General features: G+C 46.4%; 1 protein-coding gene across 1 annotated transcript; it reads right to left on the bottom strand.

Annotated features, from left to right (window-relative positions):
* Positions 1-16,305: 16,305 nt before the first annotated feature.
* On the bottom strand, positions 16,306-20,989 carry LOC115521355 (glutathione S-transferase Mu 4-like). Its single transcript, XM_030326538.1, has 8 exons — positions 20,960-20,989; positions 20,582-20,657; positions 20,072-20,136; positions 19,732-19,798; positions 19,529-19,629; positions 18,651-18,746; positions 18,456-18,566; positions 16,306-16,395 (listed from the first exon to the last, which is right to left on the bottom strand). The coding sequence occupies exons 1-8, from the start codon at positions 20,987-20,989 to the stop codon at positions 16,306-16,308; spliced, it is 636 nt and encodes a 211-aa protein (XP_030182398.1).
* Between the last annotated feature and the right edge of the window lie 201 nt (positions 20,990-21,190).

Here is a 21,190-nt window from a genome sequence, read left to right as displayed (position 1 = left end):
TGAGTTCAAGCACAACTCGGCTCTGTGCTGACACTGGGAAACCTGGTTGGGATTCTCTCTCTCTCTCTCTCTCTCTCTCTCTTTCTCTCTCTGCCCCTCCCCTGCACTCACTCACTCACTCTCTCTCTCATAAATAAACATTAAAAAAAAAATAGAACCCTACCTCCCACCATTCCCTAAGACAAACTCCTATGACTACAACCTAAGGCTCAACACTAAACACCAAGCTGTAGAAGTATTGACGAAAGTAAGAATATTTATGATCTTAGGATAGGTTTCTCTAAGACATTAAAAAAGCCATATTCAAATTGAATATCAAATTCAAAAATTTTCTAAGAAAAAGCACAAACAGGCAAAAGTAAATGACAAGATGACAAGTGAGACAAAAAGTACCCAGTATAAAGACTAAAGAACTGAAAATCATCAAGACTCTTTAAAAATGGACAAAAATCAGGGCACCTGGGTGGCTCAGCTGGTTAAGCATCTGCCTCTTGGTTTCGGCTGAGGTAATGATTTCATGGTTCTTGAGATCAAGTCCCGTGTCAGACTCTGCACTCAAAGCATGGAGCCTGCTTGGGATTCTCTCTTTCTCTCCTGTCCCTCCCCTGCTCGCTCTCTCTCTCTCTCTCTCAAAATAAATAAACTGGGCAAAAATCTATGAACAAAGAATTTACAAAATAGAAATACTCATGGCCAAAAACAACCCCCAAAACCTGTTAAAAAGATGTTTATAATCCAAGAATTGCAAACAACAGTGAGAGACCATTTTTCCATCTACCAGATGAACAAAAATTAAGAAGTTTGTGAAGCGTTGGCAAGGCATTTCCTACTGGCGAAGTTGTAAAATAATATAGCTCCTTTGGAGGATGGTCGTTCATCAGTATCTTCTAAAATTCAAATCATGTCCTGTAACCCAACAATTTCCATCCTGATACAAACTCACCCCTCACCTAAGGTATGTACTAAGATTGTGGTATTGTTTCTGATGACAAGCAAAGACCCTGTCAGTGCCCATCAGGAGTGTGGAATACCATAAGGGAAGTAAAGAATGAGATTGAACTGTATGAACAAACATGGAAAGAGCCCCCAAGACACATTGTTGAATTTTTAAACTCAGGTTGCAGATGAGCATGTATGGGACGATAGCTTTTATGTTTTGAAGAAGGAAACCATAAGGCAAGCACTTTCTACAGATACATTTATGTATGTGAATGCATAGGAAAGGTCTGGAACGACACACCCAGCGGCACTTACTTCAGGCAAATGGGAGAAAGGCCCAGGATGAAAGTTAAAGGGGATATTAGAGAGAGGCTAAGCATTTCTTTTTTCTTTTTCTTTTTTTATTTTTTTGGTAAAGCCATAGTACATTGGGGACTGCCTGTACTGAAATGTACATTTTAAAAGGGTGAATTTCATGGCTCCTGAATTCTTGTTTTGTTTTACTGTGCTATATGGTTTTTTTTATTGTTTTTAACTTTTATTTATTATTGAGAGAGAGAGACAGAGCATGAGCAGGGGAGGGACAAAAAGAGGGGGGAGATACAGAATCCAAAGCAGGCTCCAGGCTCTGAGCCGTCAGCACAGAGCCCGACACGGGGCTCGAACTCACAAACCGGGAGATCATGACCTGAACCAAAGTCAGATGCTTAACCAACTGAGCCACACAGGTGCCCCATACTGTGCTATATGTTTTTTTTTAATTGATGTACAATTAATATACAATGTTATATTAGTTTCAGGTGGACAACATAGTGATTCAACAATTCCATACATTACTCAGTGCTCATCATAAGTACAGTCACCATCTGTCACCATACAACGTTATTAAAATATTGACTGTATTCCCTGTGCTGTACTTTTAATCTCCATGACTTATTTATTTTATAACTGGAAGTACCTACCTCCTAATTTCATTTGCCATTCCCCCACCCACCTTCCTTCTGGCAACCACCAGTTTGTTTTCTGTATTTAAGTTTGTTTTAGGGGTTATTTCTTTCTTCATTTGTTTTGGTTTTTAGACTGCACATATACGTAAAATCTTTCTTTCTGGCTTATTTCACTTACATAATACCCTCTGGGTCCGTCCATGTTGTCACAAGTGGCAAAAATCTTATTCTTTTTTATGACCGAGTAATTTTCCGTGTGTGTGTGTGTGTGTGTGTGCCACATCTTCTTTACCCATTCATCAACCTATGAACACTTAGGCTGCTTCCACATTTGGCTATTGTAAATAATGCTGCTATAAACATAAGGATGCATATATCTTTTCAAATTAGTGTTTTTGTTTTCTTCTAGTGAATACTCAGTACTACAATTACTGGATCATTTGGCATTTCTATTTTTAATTCCTTGAGGAGCCTCTATACTGGTTTCCACAGTGGCTGTACCAGTTTGCATTCCCACCAACAGTCCACAAGGATCCCCTTTTCTCCACATCCTCATCAACGCTTGTTATTTCTTATGTTTTTGTTTCTAGCCATTCTGACTGATACGAGGCATTTCCCTGATGATGAGTGATGTCGAGCGCCTTTTCATGTGCTGGCCATCTGTATGTCTATTTTCTCCTTTATTTTTCTTTAATTTTTGTAATGTTTATTTATTTTTGACAGCAAGAGAGAGCATGAGCAGGGGAGGGGCAGATTGGCAGACACAGAATCCGAAGCAGACTCTGGGCTCTGAACTGTCAGCACAGAGCCCGATGTGGGGCTCAAACTCACGAACCGTGAGATCATGACCTGAGCTGAAGTCGGTTGCTTAACCAATGGAGCCACCCAGGCGCCCTGTCTATTTTCTCTTTTAACTAGGAGAATGCATTCACGTATTGTGTAATAGAAGCTAGTTTTGAGAAAAGAAAACAAACTGAAGGGAAATGAACTCCTGTGGAAATTAGTTTGGCACTCTCCATTTGCAGAGCAAAGTCTTTGAGTCATTTCCAGCCTTCGATGGTGACCTGAAGGCCAGATTACTGTCCCCTGTGGACTAGGATCTCTCTAGGGAGGGAACGACAGAGGGCATGAATGGCCTGGTGATCCCAGGAGGGCTGCCTCAGGAGGGATTAGCACAGACACATGGTATTAAGCAGATGATTCAACTGCCAACTTTTGCCACCCTGGGTAGCAGTACTTAGATATCTGGGGCAATATCTTAGGTGTGGGAGCCATTGGCCAGAAGAGGTACAAACCTGGAGTTTCCCTGTAGCCTGGTAACTATTGCCGTGAACTTCCATAGTGTGAGTGAGTGAGTGAAGTGTGTCCAAAGGGAAGGGAAGGCTTAGTGGATTTAGGGAAGGCCAGAGGAGTTGAGAGTGCTGTAACTAGACAGAGAATATGACCAGAAATCAGAAAGGGAATGTATTATTTATTGTTATGTAACAATGTTACCACCAATTTAGCAGCTGAAACAACACACGCTATTGGACAGTTTCTGTGGGGTAGGAGCCTGGGATTATCTCGACAGGGTCCTCTGCTTCAGGGGCTCATCTGAAAGCTGCAGTCAGCGTGTCAGCCAGGCTATGACCTCATCTCAAGGCTCAACTGGAGAAGGATCTGCTTCTGAGACACATGATTGCTGATAGAATTTAGTTCTTATGACCTGTTGGACACAGAGAGGGATTTACATCCTTGCTGGCTGTCAGCTGGAGACTACTCTTGGCTCCTTGGAAAGGGGGCTCCTTGCTTCATCAAAACAAGTAAGGGGGACGGTCTCCCAGAATGATGGATACCCCAGCCCTATGTAATGTAATCATGGAAACAACGTCCCATCACCTTTGGTGTCTTCTATTAGAGGCAAATCACTGGTTGCACCCACACTCAAGGGGAAAGGATTTCACAAGGGCATGAGTACCAGAAGGTGGGATTATGGGAGACCATCTGTTCACCACAGAGAAAGCAAAACAAACAAACAAACAAAAAACAAGATAATGGCCTCGGAGTCCTCTGAGAGAAGACTCCTGGGAAAGACAGGTGACAAAAGAGAATGACAAAGCAATTAGAAGGGGTAGGTTTTGGGGCACCTGGGTGGCTCAGTTGGTTAAGTGTCTGACTTCTGCTCAGGTCATGATCTCAGGGTTCGTGGGTTTGAGCCCAGTGTTGGGCTCTGCATTGACAGTGTAGAACCTGCATGGGATTCTCTCTCTCCCTCTCTCTGCCCTTCCCCCACTCACACTTTCTCTCTCCTTCTCTCTCTCTAAATAAATAAATAAACTTAAAATAAAAAAGCATAGGTCTGTAAGTGAAACATATTTCATATGAAGTCTAGATAGATAATGGACAAATCACGTGTTCCAACTTTTTCTAGTTATCATGTTTGTTAGTGAAAATCCGCTGAACAGTTCTGCAAAACGAATAATCTTACTGGCCCAGAGAGCAGGGAAGGCCACTGAGAGGAACAGATCCATTCTACAGGAGCTGTAGTTCCCTCAGGCTCCAACCCACCTCTAACACTGATTCTAACACAGGCCAAGAAGAGACTGTTGTCACAATGGGGGCTTCCAAGCCAGGAAGGGGAGTGATACCCTATCATCCCAGAGGCAGAGTCAGTCCACATAAATGTTGAGAAATTAGTATACCGATGATGGGGTTGTGCAAGTAACATCAATACGAGCTTTCCCACAAAAACAAAAACTTGTGAGAGGTGCTTTAAATTTGGTGGAGCAGTTCTCCAAAAAGTATTCAGGAAACTCATTCATATTCATTGTTGAAAGCTGAGCATCTAGATGAAGGCATTTCCAGTTCAGAAAGAAATAGCTTATGTGATTAAAGAAAAACGAATCATAGAGTTATTTCATTGATGGGGTGAGTGCGCTGGGGGACACTGATGTGTGCGAATATGGATCCGCCTTGAAAGCCAGCTTGAGGGCTGTGAGAATGTCTGGACTTTACACAGAAACTGCACATTCCTGGGGCACCTGGGTGGCTCAGCCAGATAGGCGTCTGATTCTTGATATCCACTCAGGTCATGATCTCACAGTTCATGAGCTCCAGCCCCACGCCGGGCTCTGTGCTGACAGCATGGAGCCTGCTGGGATTCTCTCTCTCTCTCTCTCTCTCTCTCTCTCTGCCCCTCCCTTCCTCGTGCTCTTTCTCTCAAAATAACTAATAAGTATCTTTTCTTACTTGCACATTCCTCATCCTTCTTCTGCAGGACTAGGTGAAGCAATGAGCCACACCACCAAAAGGGACTTAGGGAGTTCAGATGGATGGTAGGGAAGACAGAAGGAATTGGCATTTAGCCCGTGATTTCTCTAATATGCAGATGTGCTCCTGTCTCTCCCCTGCTTTCATTATCCTTCATAATCTGACCTCCACCTCCTTTCCAGCTACATCTCTGGGCCTGGGCCTGCCCCTCCCCCCTGCCCTGGAACACACTGGGTTCCAGCCTTTCTGAATTCCCTAAGGAGAAGCACAGCCTCTGGAGTCTGGAGGCTGCTTAGGTGGAGATCCTGGCTCTGCAAGGTAAACTCTAGCCTCCTGTGCCTCGGTGACTTCTCCCATAAATGAACCCTCCCTCCCTGGGTTGTTACGAGAATGAAGCCAATATTTCTAGAGTGCTCTGAACAGACCAATGTTATGTAGACAAATAAGAATTATCCAAAAGTCCCATGTTCTCTTTTATCTTCACGCTTTTGTACTGGCTGTTCCCTCTGCCTGGAATGCTTGTGCTCCAGCCCCGTCGGTCTGCCCGATGCCTATTCATCTTCTAAGGTAAACCTAGAAGTCACCACCTCTGGAAGGCCACAACTGATAGATAAATCCCATGGAAATGGTTAGTGATGGTCACCTAAGATTTCTGACTGCTTTCTTTTTGGGAAAGCTTCACTACCCTCTTGCACTTAAGCATAGCCTTGTGACTTGCTTTGGCCAATTAAATGCAAGAAGTTACACACATTCTCCAGGCAGGAGCTTTAAGAGTCAGTGTATGAGTTGCACATCCACCTCCTACCTCTGTGCTGCCTCTGTGAGCAGGTGCCGAGCTGAAGTCTCCATCAGTCTGACAGACGACGAAAAGCAGGGCCCCTGCAGACCACATCGGGCATGAAGCATGAGTAAGAAATAAACGTATGTTAAACCACCGAGATTTGGTTTAGGACTGACACTCCTCCACCTCCCCCAGGCAAATTTAAATGCCCTTCTTAAAATCTGTTCCCTTAGAATTCAATGTTTTCCTCGATGAACTTAACACACTGAACTCTAATTGCTTGCGTAAGTGTCTGTCTCTGCCACTAAATTATAAATTGCCTGAGAGCCGGGACTGTGTCTTAAGCAAATTTTTATAGTTAGTGCTTGTATAGAGCCCAACACAAAGCAGGCATTCACAATGCATTGATCCAACTTTGTTCTAATTAAAATTGGAAGGAGAAGAGGGGTTTCCTTCAAATAAGTGCTTAATACTCTCAAAAACTTTTCTCCAATCTCCTCTGTTCTGGAAAAATGGAACGTCCTATTCTAGGTAAAAGTGCTTGAAGTCAGGCAGAAGTTCAGGTTCAGAGAGCTCTCAAGGACTAGCAAAGAACTCCAAGGATAGAGAGTGGGTTATATGATTTCAGAGTCCAGCTTGTTCCTTGTTGAGGCCAAAGTGGAAGGGAACATTTCCGAAATCCAACAGGGATAGGCTCTCAGTGTCCTTTTGACATTTTCTTCTTCTTCTTTTTTAATGTTTTATTTATTTTTTGAGAGAGGGAGACAGCACAAGCGGGGGAGAGGCAGAGAGAGAGGGGGACAGAGGGCTCTGCACTGACAGTAGAAAGCCCAAGTTCGAACTCACCAACCTCGAGATCATGACCTGAGCTGAGGTCGGATGCTCAACTGACTGAGCCACCCAGGCGCTCCTCTTTTGGCATTTTGAATGGAAATAATTACAGGTGACTCACATGGCATTTAATTCAGAAGAAAAGATTAAATAGGCATGTGTATATTTGAATTTCAAGTGAATAGGTGCTGCCCTGTTGCCCCACATGGAGACAGAGGGCCAACGTAAGGTTATTAGCAAGGAGTGTTTTTGGTGGTGCAGAGGGATTGAATTAAAACAAACAGCATAATGTTCATGTTGTGTTAGAAGTCTGAAGGAAAAGTAGAATAGGCCTGTATTTTATCTTCCATGGTATAAAACATGTTTCTAAACTGCATTGATAGATTTTTTTTTACCTGTGACTAAAGCTCCATGTGCTTCCTTCCAAAATTACGTTTCAAATGCAAAGAGAACGAGAAAAAAGTAGGGAACGCAGGGTGGCAATGGGCCTTTTGGACAGAACTGTGCTTTATCAGGAGACTGTTGGAGCTACCTCACAAAGTAGAGTCTGTCGGGAAAAGCCAGATCTGATTAACTAGGAGTATGACAATTAGCATTACAGGAAGAGTGGTTCTGGAATCCATAAGGATTGGCCCCTCTTATTCTCTGCTTCCAGGTCTTGAGTCACAATGTAGCAGTCAGCCGTCTCTGGATATCCATTTTCAATAAAGGTTTCACTCATCATGTCACATGAGTTAGGAAAATGCAGGCTAATGAAGTGGGATGACAGTGAACCTGAAAGTGTGGTCAGCAGAGGGATGGAAACAAGAGCCAATCCAGGGAGTGCCCTTGAGGTTGCTGAGATCCAAGTAAAAAAGCCTTATTATGCAACATCTCTTTGAAATCCTCGAACAAAGAAGGGCATCCTATGAGTATTAAATAAATGCGAGATGTAAATAAATGCAAACAAATGCAAATGTAAATACATGCAAAAGAGCTTATCTGCACTTATTCTGAGTGCAGACTGTTTTCTACGACCTTATAGAGCTCACCTAATTTTCTCTTTTTCCTACCTCCCATTCCCTTACTAATTTATATAGGGTGGATTGCGGGTCATTGACATTACACTTTAGGAAGTCATTTTCAAAATACCAATCTGCAGGCACCCAGGTGGCTCAGTCAGTTAAGCATCCGACTCTTGATTTGGGATCAGGTCATGATCTCAGGTCATGAGATCAAGCCCCATGTCAGGCTCTGCGCTGACAGCACGGAGCCTGCTTAGGATTCTCTCTCTCCTCTCTCTCTGTTCTTCCCCCACTCATGCTCAAGCTCTCTCTCTCTCTCTCTCTCAAAATAAATAAATTAGCTTTAAAAAAAAAAAGTATCAATCGCACATTTTTCAGAGATCTCCACCTTGGAACTGGATGCAGTCGTTGATGATACTTTGAGTTGTTCCTGTCTGGAGTAATAGAGGGTGAATGTGTTTTTGTTTGTATAAGGGATGCTTGCATTATGTTAGGCAGGAGCATTTTATGGTGGTGGCTATTGTTTGGAAATGCACATATGGAAAAGAATATGTTTACATTAGGCATCTATCTTCTGCATCTTTGAAACATCCTTCCCATAGGTGGGGGGTTTCTCACAGTTTAAGTCCCATCTCCCCACGATAGAGGACTGCTAGTTGAGTCTTGAGACCCATCTCCCCAACTTCTGTTGTCACAGAGCAGTCCATTTCTGCTGAGCACATTACTTCCCGGGCAAAAGACATCATTTCCAATCTGATGAGATTCTAGCCAACGAAGTAGAAGTTGACATGTTATACTTTACTTCCAGGAAGTTTCCTTATGAGGGAAAGAGCAACCCCCATTCCTCTTTCTTCCCCCTGCTCTTTGGAATGCAGATGTGGTGGGGCTCTAGCAGCCGTTTGGGGCCATGAGGTGACACACAGAATGGATACCACATGCTGAGAATGATAGAGCATAAAGTTCAGCTAGGTCATTTAGGCTCCTGTGAAGCCAACACAACTGGTGTTTGACTATCTCCAGATCTTTTTTTCCATGAAAATAAAAACCTGCCCTACCCACTGTTATTATTTAGTTATATACAGCAGAACTTAATCCTCATTAGTCCAATTGCTTTTCCAGCCCTGCTTGTGGCTGAGGCACAGGCCTGTGACCCAGGCTCTGTTAAATACACACAGTGGTGCAGGACTTCAGTTCTGAAGAAGCAGGCCCTGAGAACTGATTTTCCAGTATGGGTAGGAGTGGAGGGATCAGGGTTTCAGAGGCAGCAGTGGGGAGACCCTGGCGTCTGCTCCCACATGTCAGGGGTAGGAGCTCCAGTGTCTGAGCCCAGCAATGGCTGTGGGGCTTTCTCTAGAACGATCCCACATGTGGTTAGGCACACTTCCTGGCTACCCAGCTTCCAAGGCCAACTCACTGGCCCTCTCAGGGATCCAGTGAGCAATCTGATACCTCTAATAAATCATTTTCCTGTTCCAGCAACAAGGAACCCAAGGGATATAGCATTCTCCTTAGGTTTGTCAAAAATGGGGTACCTGGTTGGCTCAGTTGGTTGAGCGTCCAATTTTGGCTCAGGTCACGATCTCCCGGGTCGTGAGTTCAAGCCCCACGTCGGGCTCTGTCCTGACAGCTCAGAGCCTGGAGCCTGCTTCTGATTCTGTGTCTCCCTCTCTCTCTCTGCCCTTCCCCTGCTCATATTCTCTCTCTCTCTTTCTCTCTCTCTCTCTGTTTCTCAAAAATAAATAAACATTAAAAAATTTAAATTCTTGATATCAAAAATAAAGATCTTGTGTTTCATACCTTAATCTCTATCCTACCTGCTTTAAACCACTGACTTAAACCCAAGGTTTTTCTTGGACTTGAATTTAACTTTTATCCTCACTTTTCTGGGTGTGGGAGTGACTATAGTTGGCCAAAATCCATTGTTCTGTCAAAATATGGGTCTACCCTCATGACTAGGTATAGCCACACAACTGAATCTCGTGAACGGAATGTAAATGATTGTAATGCATGCAATTTCTCCCTCACTTGCACAATGGGAAGTTGCTTCCTTGGGTTTTCTCTATTTCCCTTCCCATATTCATGATACAGCTTCAGCTGAGGAGTGGATGCACCCTCGGGGATGGCCGAGCCACAAAATGGCTAGGTCCCTGAATAACTTCATGGAGCAGGGCTGCCTCAACAGCCTGGCCCATTGCCCCATGAAACATGAAATGAGAATAAACTTCCATGCTCTATAAGCTGCTGTCTTGGGGTCTCTATCAGCTATATCTTCCTCTGCTAATACAATGATAACCAAGGAATACTAACCAGATGACTATAATTTACAGCAACTGATTATAGATACTTGTGATGCCAAGACACCCATGTAGGCAGCCATGTGCTCAGAGTGTCTTATTTTCCCATTCTAGAAGGGGAGGATACACACTGAATGGTGTATGAGCACCATCACAGGTGCCAAAGAATCCCAAGTCTTGGGACCTCTGCTAGATCCTAGCCACAATAGAATCATCTTTTTTGGTTGCCTCAGTCTGAAGTACCTACATTCAACTGCTTCTACCCCAGACTTCAAAATGTATTATTTGGGGGCAACTGGGTGGTTCGGTTAAGTGTCCGGCTTCAGACCAGGTCATGATCTCGTGGTTTGTGAGTTCGAGCCCTGCATCGGGCCCTGTGCTATCAGCGCAGAGACTGCTTCGGATCCTCTGTCCCCATGTCTTTCTGCCCCTCCCCTGTTCATGTTCTCTCTCTCTCTCTCAAAAACAAAATAAAAATTAAAATTAAAATTAAAATAAAATAAAATAAAATAAAATAAAGTCAACCTTAGTTCCTTAAAGCCCTTTTGTCATGAGTCTATGTATGGCATTTCAGTCAAAGCCTTGGTAAAATAACCAATGTTTGCAATGGTGCCCTGTTACAAGAAGAATAGATTCTCATTGAACTTATATAAGTGATTATGATTGCCATGGAAGAAAGAATACTCACTGAGACTTTTTGCATTTCAAAGGGTTCAGGTAGAGAGAAAAGTTAAATGTTTCAGTTTATTCACAAATGAATACTTTATCACATTTCGGTAGGTCATAGATCTCTTAAGAGAAAGTTTCCTCAATCTGGAAGAGAACCACCGATATTTCAAACAAGAATCACAAAAGCTAGACTCATTTCTTCTGAATTCATTTAGTCTCATGTTACTAATTCTTGTTCAGTTTAAATGCAGCTTTCAGTTAGTTTTGGAAATTCTTTCCCATTTCAGTTTTATGATATTAAAGATATCAAATACCTGTATTTGTCAAAAGCCCTTTTTAGCAATCTCCTTGAAGATGAAATGCATTTTGTAAGAGAATAAGAACAATTATAAACACAAAAACCCAAAATGAACACTGTTAACGACGTGATGAGAGTTCATTATGATGCAGTTGACCAGGAAATTCAGTTACTTCTGTGACACAGAACACTTCAATAATCAGAATATCGAGTGACAACCTTATACCAGAACATAAGATACCAAATAAACAAGCTGAATTAGTCAAAGAGACGTCAATTTAATTTTAAATCTCAGGGAAGTTTGTTAAAACCTTAGAAAGATTTAAAGCGCACGCCTAAATAGGATTATAGATAATCAAAGACCTGATAAAGACAAAGACTAGAAACTGGTTTTTCCAGGCAGACAAAGAAAAAACAACTTTGTTTACATTTTCTTGCCAAGTACAAACCAAGAGTTCAAGAAACTTTGTCTTTTGAACAGAGAGAAAAGGAGAATTTCAATCTTATACCAGTATACTTTTAAAATCCATTCATTTCAACCTTAGTCTGTCTTGGCCACACATAAAATTCCTTTCCAAAGATTTCCCTTCACAAACCTTCTACAACTTTCCTTTTCATTCATTTTTGCCCCAAGCCATTTCCCTCCAAACAACCAGTCTCATTTTAGGACAAAATTACTTTCCTTTACCTTCAACAAAAAATGTATTTCCATTCCTTATGTCCTTTGTAAGAGTTGCTTCCCTTATTTCCATCAGTCTTAATTACATTTAGCAGAATTTTGCATTCTTAGAAACCTTAGTCTCCAGTGAAAACTAAGTAGTAACTGGCTGTGAACTGTTACACCAGAATTCCTTAGATGGCAAATTCATGAATCAACCAAGCACAAAAGATGTTCACCAACAGACCCAAATATCCTTAATTTCTCTGCAATAAGAAGTCAAATGCAGATAAACCTTATGTTTGTAATCAATGCTTTGGCACTTTATCCTATTTGGAAAAGACCTAGAAGTCCAACGAATTCAATCCAATTTGTCATCCAAACAAAACTTTAAAGTTTCAGGTTACCAAAGACTTTGAAAGCTATCTTCACAATTACCCATGAAAACTTTGAGACAAAATTAACCATCATTTTAAATTGTCTTTTTGCTAACAGATTGCAAGAGAAATTAACACCAGCTTATTTGACATTTAGTTAACCTTGGTAGAATAAAAATTTCATATTTAAGGCTGAAAACTCTAAAGGCATGTTTATCTTAATTACATCCACAAACTTAAATCAGGTTCAAAACCAAATTATGTTCCACCTGGGTCCACTCAAAAGTCAATCAGTTTGTTCCCCGTTGGTAATTTTTACCCGGGGCTCCAGTGAGGCAATCTGAAGTGGGCAGTCCAAGGGGGGTGATTTTCACTTCTTGACAGGAATGGTAGGAGGAGAAGCCAATGGTGCCAGAGGCACCCAGGATAGTACAGGAACCAGTTATATAGGCCATACCCAAGGTGATATGGAAACAGGAGGAGGAGGGGGGCAGGCAGAAGAGGCAAGGGTCTGCCAGAAGGCAGAGAAGGAAGGTTCCTGGTTCTAAACCTCATCACCTCAGACAGATGGGCAGACGACATGTTTTTTTTTTTTTTTTTTTCCACTAAAGTGGCAATACGTAGTCCACGTCAGGCCAGAGAAGATAGGAAACTTCCCCCAAAACAAAGTGTCCCCTTCGTTAGAGATGGCCTGTTTTCCCTCCAGCCACCTGGGTTCCATCAGGAGGAGGCCTATTTAGGTAATTATCATCCAATATATCAGGAGGGAGTTGACTGGCCTGGTTAGTGACCAAACATTTTCTGCAAGAGGCCCTTAGATCCAGGTCCTGATTTAGAGCGCCTGAGGCCTGGACCTAGGGTATCTCCATCCATTTGCCCTGCTTCCTACAGAAGAGATCTAACTGATAGATCCTACTGAGGTCATGCAGTGTTACAGCAGATCGGTCCTTTTCTAAATTTTGCAATCTGAATTGATTCCAGTGGGTTAAAAGACATCCCAAGGGAGAGTCCTTGGGGACTGAAGAAGAAAGAAGGTCCATTACCAAAATCCCCCCAACTCCCAGCTGGCATCCCACGCAGGGTATGTCAGAGGTTCCCTGTGTCAAAAGCGTCGAACGAAAATCGCTGTTGCTCACCATCCCGCTGTAAAAGCCCCATAGGAGGGATGCTAGTGTCCCCTCGCTTCCCCATTGCATACTAGGCTACAGATGGGTGCCTGGTGAATGGACTGAAATACCATGCCACGTTGTGTCCAAGTCTTGCAGTGAAACCGTGCTATTGCCTTGCCTTGAAGGTTATGCTATTTTTTAAGCCATGGAAAAGACTACAAATGTTTTACAAGGGACAATTATCCAATTCTGTAGTTTAAGTAGTTAGTAGGGAACACTGACAGAAAACAGTACAGACAGAAATCCATCACGGTCTAAGCAACATTCCAACCCATGTAGTCTCTACAGCCAACTTCTCTAGGAAACGGTCCCTGGTTGGGCTTTAATTCAGTTGGGCACTAGTTTCCGCCAGCTCCAAGTGGAAGTCCCGCTGCCAGAAGTGGCCAGACCAGAGATGTGGAGGGGATCACATTATACCGATGAGGAGGAAACCTCATATGGGAATCTTGAGATCGGCAGCAGTGTTAGCCACCTGGGTGGCTGTCTTGTGCCCAAGACAGACAACTTTGTATAAGGACAGGAATAAAGAGAGGGCATCAGGTTTCTTATTACCTTTCTGGTCATGGTACTAACCTCCAGCCAAAAGGCAGGCTTTCTCTTCCCCATAGCGTAGCCACAGGCTAGAGGATTACAGCCCGTGCAACGCACATGAAAGTGTTCCAATAAGACCATCCTCCTTGAAAAGCCCCTGGAATGAAAGTAAAGGGAGAAGAGAGGAAGTACTCACCAAGTTCGCACCGAGGCTCAGAGTCTAGATGGGAAGACTGAGTCCATTCATGGTCACCAAATGATGTGGAAATGTGGGGATTCAGAGCCGACAGCCAAGAAAGAATTCTTGAGACGTCTTTGGTACAAAAAGGGGGTTTTATTGAAGCACGGGGACAGGACCCGTGGGCAGAAAAAGCTGCATTGGGGTTGTGACGGATGACAGATTATATACCTTCAGGTTGGAAGGGGGTCAGGGATAGCATAAGTCTCTAGGAATTTGGAAGCAAGGTTTCCAGGGCCTTGAGGGGCTAGCTGTTGTTAAGGTAAGGTTATTTACCATTGTCAATGACATAGCCTTGAGATAGTGATTTGATGTTGAGACCATCTGGACGGTACACAGGACTGAACCCAGTCAAGGTCTCTATATAAATTTTTAAGATTTGGCAGGTGGGTGTGGAGATCTACTCGCCTTGTGGCCACCCAAGACAAACCTCATATGTAAGATCCCATGCTCATGAAACCTGCCACCTACCAACCTGGAGTGACCCGCCTGTTTCTTCTGTCTCTCCCTGCCCTCCTAGTACAGGGGCCAGTCTCAGATTATATCTGGGAAGATCCCGAGGAGCTTGCAAACTAACATGCTACGATGACAAGGTAACTGTGACAGAGACCATATGGCACCCAAAGCCCAAAATATGTACCATCTAGCCCTTTACAGAAAACATTTGCCAACTCCTGTTCTAGAGCTACATCTATTTTACTCAGATTTAGTATTTTTATTCTCTCTACTGATCTTTTAACTTAGTGTCACTCCTAATTTCTGTTACTTCTTTCCTTTTTATTCGTATCCTTTCTTGTTCTATTGAGAGATGTCATGTGGACCAAGAGGCAAAGATGAAATAAAACAAAAGCATGTATGCAGGGTCTCAGAACTGTAATTCAGGGAGCACAGGCTTGGGCAGCAACCCAAGTTCCCTCACGGAACAAAAGTCAAAGGTTTTAAAAGACATTTATATGTGTTTACAAAGAATTGTGATTGGTGTTGGTGGCAGAAAACTAACGTTGGCTGAATATAGTTGGTTGCTAAGTCTATTACTGAGCAAAATCTCTAACTGAAGAAAGTTGCAGGCATTTGGGCAGAGTCTGGAATCTTTGCAATTTGGCCCAATTCAAAGTTTATGATTTCATTAATGAGGATGTGCATAAGGTCTATCTCCTTAATAGCCTCCTCACTGCATTTTAAACACGCCCCCTTTAAAAAAAATTTTTTTAATGTGTATTTATTATTGAGAGAGAGAGAGAGAGAGAAAGCAGGAGCATGAGCATGGGAGGGGCAGAGAGAGGGGGAGACACAGAATCTGAAGCAGACTCCAGGCTCTGAGCTGTCAGCACAGGGCCCGATGCAGGGCTCAAACTCAGGAACCGCGAGATCATGACCTGAGTCAAAGTCGGACACTTAACCTACTGAGCCACCCAGGTGCCCCCAAACCCCTTAACATAAGTGATTACATTTCACTTCACCTTTCACAGTTGTTAAAAACACAGAGGAAGGGTATCTAAAGCATGGAAAACACCCAGGAAAGGGTGACAGAATGTAGTCAGCCAGGATCCCAGACTATCAGTGGACTGCCCAACCCCCAAGAGCCCCTGAACCACAACACAGAGTACTTACTACAAGCTCCCAAGAGGCATTCCATGAATGCTGAATGAAATAGGAACCCAGACACAGAAGAGCCTCTCTCTTTTTGTAGAGACCCCACGCAGAGGCACAGAAGTATATGAAGTAGAGATACAAATGAACAAGAATCCTTAGGACCCTACATGCCCCCTTTCTGGGCACCACACACACATCCCCATTAACCAAGCTCGCCCAATGCACAACAGAAAATGGGACTTGCATATCACAAAACACAGTGGGGCCTGAATCAAACGGCCAGGAGTGAAGAAGACGAGATGTGTCAGGGGTGAGTAAGGCTTTACTGGGGATCAGGCTGGGCTGGGCAGGGACACCCTGGGGGAACCAGGAGTACACATCAGGCCATATTGGGCTTCAGGGCAGTGCCGGGGAGCTCGGGGCTGAGCACTACAGACCAGGAGCCAGTCAGGCTCCTGAAAGTAGAGCAACCACCGAGGGAAGAACAGTCTGGCTGGCTCTAGCACAGGAGGGCTGACATTGGTGGGGAAGGGAATGTGCCAAAGTGGAGAGCCGGTGTCAAAGGGCCTGGATGAAAACGGAACAGGGAGAGGGAAAAGGGGGGCGCCAATAAGGTATTTCATGGGGACAGAGGAATGTAACAAAGGACAAGGAAGCAAGCAAGCTGTTGGGGGAGACAGGGCAGCCACAGCTCTGGCTCTTCCCTCCCATCGCCTCCCGCATAGGCCTACTTGTTGCCCCAAAAGGCGATCTTTAGAAACAGAGGGCCTGGGAGGAAGCAGCTGGACTTCATGTAGGCAGAGATCTTCTTCAGGCCCTGTGGGTGGAAAAAGAAGGCCCACCATCAGGATCTGCTGCCCCGCCGGGGCTCAAGCAGTCCTACTGAGGCACATCAAGTATGGCACCAGTCCTGGTGAGGTCCAGTGTCAAGACATAAAACAGTCTTCCTGTCATCCACAACTGGCCTAACTTACATCTTCCAGCTACCTGTGACCACTGTGACAAATAAGAGCACATCTGGAGACTCTACCCTGTGCTGGGGGCTGTACTTCCACCGGAGACGACGACACAGGTGTAGAACCTCCACTAACCACCCACACGAGAGGTCCTACTCTCTCCGTTCATCAGAAGGCAAGCTGACAGACACACAAAGGGCTCCAGGGCCTCCTCAGGCTCCCAGGGCGAGTAGGGGGGAGGGGCTCGAGTGCAGCTGCTCTCTTTCCGGGTCTGTGCTCTTTCTGCCGCCCCCCTCCTCCCCACCCAACCCTCTCAGGAGGCCCTGTCCCTCTCTGTCTTACAAACACCCTCCTTTTGCCAAGGGAGGCTCCCGGCTTCCCAGGGTTTGCCACACAGGGAACCCCAGTACAAAGGAGGGATCAGAATGAGCCCGGGCAGCTGGCACCAGAGGCCAGACCTCACCCAGTGACTCAGCAAAACCTGCACGAAAGGGAGAGGCTAGGGAGCGTGACAGTCAGGCCAAGCCAGACCCTGATTACCCTCTCTGAAAGGAAAAAGTCCAACTGCTTGGCCTGGTACCTGAGCCCAGTGTCATGGGAACCAACTACCTCCTCTCAGTTCCTGCTGCAGCCATTGGGCAGATGGCACTCGGGGATGTCTGAGCACCATCTTCCCAAGACATGGAGGGCCCAGTGAGTTCTAAAGGACTCAAACATCCTGGGACTGCCTGTACCGAGCAGGCCACACACGGCAGCCCACAGCTGTCTTTGTCCTTCCTGCCAGCCGGTCCCAGGAGCTCTGGCATAATCCCCAAGCCCAGTCACCCGGGCCCAGAACCAGGGCTGATACAAACCAGCTGAGAAAGCAGATCTCTCGATGGGGACTGGGAAAGGGAAACAGACTGCGGGCTGAAAATCCTGCTGGACGAGTGCCCCAAATCCCCACATCTCTCATAAAGCAGACTCTGTGCCCTCCAGCGAGTGACGAAGGGTGACCGGTGACGTCAGATGAGGCCCAGGCTGTGCACCCCCAGCCTCCACTTGGTAGCACCCACACCACACGGCTCGGTGCTCCTGTGGTCCTCGCCTGCACTGAGTCCCAGGACGCTGGCTGCGGGACCCTTGCTTCCCCACTGTGCCTGACACAGTGCCTCGCGCACAGCACAAGATCAGGTCAGCAAAGAGGACTTACAATGAATGGACCCTCCCATCTCTGACACAGAATCTTCGGTAATTGGAATGAGGAAGGAAAGGGACACACGGAGGTAAGGGAAGAAGAATGCCCCGCCACAGAAGACTCAAGATGAGCTCCTTCCGCAGGGGCCCCCGCTTATGTCCTCACCTCCCAGTACCAGCTACACACCTGGGGTCTCAGCGCAGCCCCACGCGGGGATCAGGTTGCTGCGAAGCTGCCCGGAGGCGCAGAGTAAATGTTGTCTGTGTCCTTCTCATGCAGTATCAGCCCTCCCCCGTCTCCACTCCACTAATGCCAGCGACACGCACACTCCTGAACATCGGCTGCATTCACGTGGTCCTGAGCGTGTGACCCGGACAAGTAAAGGTCCAGAAGCGTACCTTCTGGTGCAGGAAAGGGAGAGACACTCACTGCAGCCCATAGCAACCAGCCACTGCCTGGGAGCCCAGGACAGCCTGCACTGCCTCTGTGACCTTCAGCAAAATGACTTCTCCTTTCTGCCTCGTTGCTCTAATCTGTAACGTGGAGGTGACAGCGCTGCCACCATGCAGGAGTGTTGTAAAGATTAAATTTCCCACGATACAGGTAAGATGTGAGCACAGTCCGGCATAAAGCAAATCCTCCACACATCTAGCCATTGTTTCTTTTAGTTTAAGACTAGGAAAGGATCAGAGAAAAGACAGAAGACAAATGACAAATAACTAGTAGGGAGGATAAGGGAATCACCTCAAAGCGGGCCACGAACTCTTTCAGGTTGGGGAATGCGTCCAGAGACTTGGGCTCAAATATGCAGTGTAGGTCAAGGATGTCATAAGCCAAGAAATCCAAACAGGTGATCTAAGACGGGCAAAGAACAAATGAGCACCTAACTCTGAAGCTGGGAGAAATGACAACCCCCATCCCCCAAAGCATTCCCCTTACCTTCTCCCCTGCAAACCAAGGCCTCTTCCCCAGAAACTGTGAGTACAGCTTCATCTCGCCTGGGATGGACTCCAGATACGCAGTCTTCAGTCTCTCCTGAGGCACAGAGGAGCCATCACCACCCTCAGGCACAGACTCTCTGGGCAGATATGCAGGGCTCCCCTGGGTTGTGCATGATCCCCAGTGCCCCCACTGGAGCTGGGCCATTGTCCAGCCTATGAATTCTCCAATCTGTGTTCAGCAGACTCCTACTGGGCACCACCTCCCATCTGGGAGAGGCAGAGGGAAGGCAGAGAACAACACCTCACTGTTCCTGAATTTGTCACCACTCATCTTCAAACGCCACCCGCCCCCCGGTCCAACCCAGGAGTGCTGTGAGAGCCTGGCAGAGCTCTGGACTCAGGCATCAGGAAGAAGCAAAGAAGACACAACTGAAACGGCCTAGTGGAAAGATATTCTATAGTCTACCTTGTGGGTGATAGATAGGAGCAGCACTTGAGCAGTTTCTGGAAAGATGTAGAATTTGTGAGATTGAGAGAAAGAAGAGAGAGGTACAAAGCCCTGTGGCTGCCCCTGAGCTGCCTGCTGCACAAAGATGCTCAGACTTGGGGGTGTCAGGAGACAGTGTGAGCTAACAAGGCAAACACACTGTCTAGGTACTAAATTTCCAACTTGGGGACTGGACTCTATCTTAAGGTTAGCAAGAACTGAGTCAGAGTTTTCATCTAATGCACTGAGATAAGAAGGCCACTTTGACGACAGTATAGGGACTGGCTTGGGGATCAGAAGCTCCACGGGGCTCAAATGTCAAGTAGAGGGATCGCAAAAGTCCTGTCAAAATCCGGCCCAGCCCAGCCTGGTCCAGGGAAGGGACTCACAAAGTCAGGGCTGTAGCAGACCCTGGTGAGCTGATTAGAGGCGTCCGTAGCTTGGTTCTCCAAAATATCCACATGTATCATCTCCTCTTCTGTCTCCCCACCTTCAGTCCACATTAAAGGAGACTCACTGTCACCATTTCACCCCAGGCAAGCCCAAGGGCATGGCCACCTCTTCCCCGCATCTCGTCCCCAGCCCCACTTACACAGGTTGTGTTTGCAGGCAATGTAGCAAAGGATGATATTGTGAGCCCCATCAATTAAGTAGGGCAGCTGCAAGGGCAATAGGGGCAGGTGGGTAGGCCATGGGCCCCCTGCACCCCCTCCCTTGAACAAGGGCACTCTCAGTGCCTGGCTCATGGTAGGCACTAAATCAGCATATTGCAAATGATTGACCGGGCTGGTACCTAGAGCATGGCGGAGAACCAGGAAGCTGAGAGCCTGAGAAGAAGGCAGCAAATCCTGAAACCTCTGAGCTGGGAAAGCAGATGGCAGAGACCCCCACCTCCTCACTTGTCCCCACATCACTCTCACCCCTGTACCTACATTGGGAAAGTCCAGGCCCAGCTTGAATTTTTCATCCAGCCACTGGCTTCTGTCATAGTCCAGAGCTGTGGTGGAGAACAGGGAGTGAAACAGACTCCCCAGACCCCACCTCCTTTGGTGACTGGGGGGTGGGGGTGGGGATGAGGAGTCAGTGGCAAAGCCTCCCAAACAGGTGGATCTGGAATCTGGACCACTAAGTCTCACATTCCATGTTTGGGGACAAAGAACGCTTATAAGACTCTGGAACCCGCAGCAGTATCCTACAAAACACTTAGGTAAGTCCTAAGGGGAATCCACCCGATTACTGATTCAGGGGCTCCAGCACCCTCCTCTTCTGTCCTGCCTTGGAAGGCCAAGCTGCTGCACGGCTCAGAGGAATTAGGGAAGGGCAGGCCCTGCTCCAGCTGGGGCGAGTGGCAGGGGTGAGCAGCACATGGCCAGGGCATGGGGGGCTTGGTCACTAGTCAGGAGGAGCCGGGCACAAGTCAGAACTCGACGGGATGCCATTACCATCCCCCATCGTGTACTTCTTTCCCTCATAGTGTGAATCTGTGTAGGCCAGGAGCAGGCGGATGGCGTGAGCCCACTGGGAGGGAAACCCGAGGGAAGACATCAGAGAAGTCCTGACATCCTGCTTTTCTCTGCTGCGATAATCTCATTCAGCTCCCAGAGCCGCCACCCGCGCGCGACACACACACACACACACACACACACACACACACACACAGGGACTCAGACACACGCCCACTTGAGAAGGACGGGTAATGGCTGAACTGCAGCCGGCCAGGAGTTGGAACCTTCTGGGAGTAATGGCAGCTGGCCCCATTTGCTGCCCTCGCGCCCCTCTTCTCCCCACCCCCACCCCCAGCCCGGTGCCCCCTCGCTCACCCCATGGATGTCCCGGTAACCTAAGATCATGGTGGCTGTCAGCGTTTCGTGGTCTTAAGATAAGGCCCAAACCGAACTGAACTAGAAGTTGACCTGCGTGCATGCGGGGGCCGGGGCGGGGTCTGACTGCGCCCCTAGGCCCGGCCTGTGCTCCGCCCCGCCCTCCTTCTACCTCCTTCCGCTCCCAAAGGAGGCGACAGCGACCGGAGGCCAGGCCAGCTGCAGGAGGAC

This window comes from Lynx canadensis, chromosome C1 (assembly GCF_007474595.2).
Source record: "Lynx canadensis isolate LIC74 chromosome C1, mLynCan4.pri.v2, whole genome shotgun sequence".
Classification (NCBI taxonomy): domain Eukaryota; kingdom Metazoa; phylum Chordata; class Mammalia; order Carnivora; family Felidae; genus Lynx; species Lynx canadensis.
Note: the sequence above shows the minus strand (reverse complement) of the source record. Positions and strands in the feature narration are given on the sequence as shown.